Source organism: Penaeus chinensis, chromosome 43 (assembly GCF_019202785.1).
Source record: "Penaeus chinensis breed Huanghai No. 1 chromosome 43, ASM1920278v2, whole genome shotgun sequence".
Classification (NCBI taxonomy): Eukaryota; Metazoa; Arthropoda; class Malacostraca; order Decapoda; family Penaeidae; genus Penaeus; species Penaeus chinensis.
Genome location: NC_061861.1, coordinates 3,519,855 through 3,524,854, shown reverse-complemented (window position 1 = coordinate 3,524,854; position 5,000 = coordinate 3,519,855). Strand labels below are relative to the sequence as shown.

At 33.3% G+C, this 5,000-nt stretch overlaps 1 protein-coding gene across 2 annotated transcripts in view; it reads left to right on the top strand.

The window, feature by feature from the left end:
* Nucleotides 1-5,000, top strand: part of LOC125024512 (lysophospholipase D GDPD1-like) — a 17,128-nt gene that overhangs the window by 7,394 nt on the left and 4,734 nt on the right. The window contains exons 4-5 of one of the 2 annotated variants that reach the window (XM_047612299.1): nt 294-383; nt 2,191-2,252. In XM_047612299.1, coding sequence (XP_047468255.1) covers nt 294-383; nt 2,191-2,252 — 152 coding nt within the window. The remainder of the gene's footprint in view (nt 1-293; nt 384-2,190; nt 2,253-5,000) is intronic. The other variant, XM_047612298.1, reaches the window with a different exon arrangement.

Sequence of the window (5,000 nt, the reverse complement as noted above, 5' to 3'; positions counted from 1 at the left end):
TGAGGTACTAAAGAGAGGGAAGATGGGAGGGAAGGAAACAGGGAATGAGGGGGAGAGAAAGAGAGGAGATAAAGACAGAAGGAGATAAAAAGCTAGATGGATGGATAGATAAACAGATGAGAGAGAGAGAGAGAGAGAGAATATGAGAGAATATTCACAAGCATTTCTGTAGCTGACTATTTTTGTTATCTATGTAATGTCATCCATAAAGCTAGAAAATAAACCCAGACTTCCACACAATAACTATTTCTCCAATGGAAATAAGACCAATAACCCGCTATCCATTCCCATAGGTAAGCAACCTAGTGAAGAAATACAACCGAGAACACATCACAGTCTGGGGGAACATGAAGGACGAAGTAACACAAAAGTGCTATAAGGAGGTAGGTTTGTAATAGTGTTATGTTTATAGAAGTATACGAGTGCCTTGCTTTTTTCCCCCATCTGGATATTTTTACATTTTCTCCTTTTTTTTCTTTTTTTTTTCTTTCTTTTTTTTCTTTTTTTTTCCTTTGGGGGGGAGGGCAAATAAATTAGATTTTTAAGGCTTCAAAAATCTAGGGAGTTGGGTAAATCTTTTATGTTTGTGTATCCTCGTATTTTCTGAAGATAAATATTAATAGTTAATAAGTGAAAAAGTGAATGTTTGTTTGCTTATTACCTACTGACATTTTTCTTTTTCTTTTTTTCTTTTTTATCTTCGTGGTTGAGTGGTATATGTAACCAAGTCTGGAGTAATAAAAATAACACTTATAAAAGATAAATGATAAGTTAAGCCTCACTGTATGTAATTATTCATTATATGCTAGAGGCTGTCAAAATTTTGGACTTAGCTCATGAAATCTCAGTACTGTATTTGCATATTATCTCACACTCATTCACACTCTCACTCACTCTCACATACACATAAGAAGACACACAAATAAGTCAGATATTTTCCTCTCTGAACAGGTCATAGTCTTCTTTCAGGAAAATATGACTATTTGATGCAAATGGTTGCATCTTCCCATGTAAATACTATTTTGGTATACCTACACTGTCTGTCAGTAACATTTCCCTACATCATGCAGTTATGCATTTATAACTTCATTCTCTAAAATCTCATAAGTACCCTGAATAATTATTTCCAGTAATTTTGGGGGGGAACTATAAAAGTTTATTTATTTATTCCATTTATTATTATTACTTGTTAGCACAGAGTAATAATCAAAAGTGACAGTTAGCAGTGAGAAGAGTTGTAGGCTAAGGGAGAGGAGAGACAGAGGCAGTGATCAGTAAAGTGGCTGGGCTTAGTGGTAGCCTCTCGTTGAAGCCACAGTCACCTTTGCTATTTCTTCTTCCTTCTTCTTTCCTTCAACATTTCCTGGTATTTTCACAGGATGATGCTCAGTTAGAAAAATGATAATAAAAATAAGCATAGGAGTACAAGAAATGAGAGGGTAGATAGTATGGAACCGTGTTCTCTTATTTATCCCCCCTCCCCCATCAAAGAAGCCTTGATGTGCTGCCACACTGTACTACAAGATTGGTCTTGCCATATTCTAAGCACTAGGCATGAAAAAAATAGCCATGTGCTATGAAAATTTACCATCAGTATTACTCCACAACCCTATTTTGGGCATACACAGCTTATGTTCCTGTCCCAGCTACGGTTTTAATTCAAGTTTAATTTTTTTTTTTTTTTTTTTTTTTTTTTTTTTCTTTAACAGTGTGGACAGTGATCTTGGGTGAATTTCACGTGGAGTTTTGACTTTTGAAATGTCAATTTTCATTATCTCCCTTTTGATAGTTATATAAAAAAAAATTCCCCTCATTTTTTTCTTCTTTCTTAAATTTTTCATAAGTTTTTCTTTTATCTCCTCTTTAATTGGTAATAGGTATTTTTCCTTTTTTTTTTTTTTCCTTTTCCCTGTTTTTTTTCCTTTTTTTTCCCCACTCCCATTTTAAAGAGTTATGTTTTCTTCTTCTTCTATTTTTTAAGATGTTTTTTTTTTTTTTTTTTTTACTTTTTTTTATCATTATTATTATTATTTGATAAGTCCACACTTGTGTCTAAGCCACATGTGTCTTATTTTCTGTCTCATTTTTCATCTATACTGCATCTCTCCCTTGTTTTAAGATATGCTTTTTTTTGTTTTTTGTTTTTGTAATAATAATCCCGCTGGAAGCTCACCTTTATGTCTCCCTTAGGCAGGAAGACTCACAACCCATCAGTCACAGCCTTGCGGTCAGGCAGAAACAATTAAAGCACAGTAGGTTCTCTGATTTACTCACATGTGCGTGATGGTTTGATGCTTGCCAAGTGTCATTGTCCGATTGCGTTGGTTTTCGATTTTGATTCTTTTTTTTTTTTCCCTGATTTTCAAATGTTTATTTTATTTTTTTTTTTTTTTTCAGTTTTTTGTTTTTTGTTTCATGCCTTTCCCCACCTTTTTTGAGTCTTGTGGATTTTTTTCTTCTTATTCTTCCTCTTTGTTATTTTTCTTACTTTATAATGTTTCTTTGGGTATTTGTATTCCTCACATTTTCGTGGCTTTGCAGCATAATGTTTTCCGTGTCTGGTGGTGTGTCAGTAAAGGGTCTTGTGTGGAGTACAGTAATTGGCTAAGGCGTGTCTTTCCGCTACAGAATAATTGTTAAGATGTACCTTGCTGGAGGTACAATCGTTTGCCAAGATGTAAAGATGAAGGACGAAATATTCCTTATTTATGGTCACCTTTGACAAAGTTCTTGGACACCTTGAAAGGGAGAAAGGACTATTAGATACACAGAATAACATTTAAAGAACTGGCAGGAAAGGATTGACCTATGATTGCTAAAGATAAACTGGTTGTGAATATGATATGCTAGAGAATCTGGTCGAATTTGTTTGTGCATGAAACGAGAAAAAGACTACATGGAATTGCTAGTTTGACTAATTCTGAGATGTTTTTCGTACTTATGTTCTGGGAAGATAGAGCTTGGTCGGGTTTCTTATTTGGAGATCAGTTGGCAGGAAGGTCTACAGAGCTCTATAATAACAATATTTGGCTTTACATCACTTTGAATTACCAAGATAAAATGTAATATGTCAAGTGATTGATGGTAAAATATCTAATTAAATAGTTTCTATATGTGCTCTTTGCTATACAATGTCAAAGGTAAAGGTGCCTTACTATTGGTCAGTTGCTCAATTCCATGTACTCTAAACATTGTAGAAAGTGATATGTACAAACAAAAATTGACCAAAAATTTGTGCATTAATTCTTATTTGCAGAATTCCCATTGGTTGTAGAAAAAAATTAGTATGCAAATGAGAATCTCTTTCATCCATTCATCCATAGAATGAAAATGTTGGGAATATAGACAAGTGAGTAGAATGGCAAAGGTTTGATCATTTGCTAGACTGTTTACAGCATTTATAATTTCTTTCAATGGTTAGGATTTTACAAAGTAAGAAATTGAAATAACCTTACAAATTACTCCTCTGCTTACCCCTCATTTACTTGCATCAGTGTTATATAGCCTTTACCATAGAATGTTGTTATAGTGGGATGGGATAGGTTGAGCCCTTTTGAATGAAGAGAAAACACTTTATTTCAAAAGAACACATGTATATGTAATGTACACTGACTATGAGAAGAAGAGCAGGGGCTCCTTTGAAAAAGGAGACACTCCCCAGAAAAAAAGGGCATTTTTCTTTGCCTGATTTTGATATGAAGAGGAAAAGCATAGGCGCTAAATCCCCTTGAGCTCCCCCCCGTATGCGTCCCAGGTTTGTACCCAACGTCCCAAGACCCATTGGTATCACTGATGTATTTTAAGTCTGGCTGTTAGTCGATTTTAATTTTCCCCTAGAAATATGAAAAGAGTGTTCTGAAGAAAAAGTAGATAGGATTATGTTTTGCCATGTGATTTGTCATACTGAAAGTTTCATAACATTCAGATCTTTTTGTTTAATAGTTTCTCTAAGTTTTACCAGTTATTTCCAACCTTGAATCAGGGGTATCACCTGTATTAATTCAGCGTAGAGGGGTTAAGCAACTTATGAATGTCAAAAAAAAATGAGCCCCTGACAAGTGGTAAAGATAGGGGGTTAATGCTGAAATGTGGCAAGGGACATCCTCCTCTTGTTCTCCCTTACTGTGAGGCCCTGAGCTAAATTCATGTGTATAGTCTTCCACGTACATGCGACACACACCTCTAAGGAACATAGAGATTTCCTATTTTTGGTCATTAATATTACTTAATACTTATTCTTAGGCATAAAGGAAATTTTTTTTTTTTTTTTATTGGTATAATTGTGTACACACACACACACACACACACACACACACACACACACACACACACACACACACACACACACACACACACACACATTTAAATATACATACATATAAAGTAGATATATGTATTATATATATAAGTGTGTGTGTGTGTGTGTGTGTGTGTGTGTGTGTGTGTGTGTGTGTGTGTGTGTGTGTGTGTGTATGTATGTATATGTATATGTATATGTATATGTATGTATATATGTATATATATATATATATATATATATATATATATATATATATGTATATATATATATTTATATATTTATATATTTATATATATATATATATATATATATATTTATATATTTGTATATTTATATATATATATATATACATATAACAAATACATAAAATTATATAGAATTGTGCACTGCATATTTACTAGGCATTTCCTTCCTCTTTTTTCACATAAGCTAGTTGCTCTCCATTGGAAATCAAGCTCATGTGTTGTTTTGTATTTGTTCCCATTTGAAATTGATCTTTACATGTTGGCGTTGCTTGACATTTGGCGGCATCTGGATTTACTTGATATTTATATAAGCAGATTTTTTTTCTTTTTGTGTGTGTGTTTGATTTCTAATCATATTTCATCATCCATCACTGATTATATTTGTCTGTATCTGTCTTGAAAATTGTGTGTACAAAGGAATGTTTGTATGTGTGTATGTGTATATATATATATAT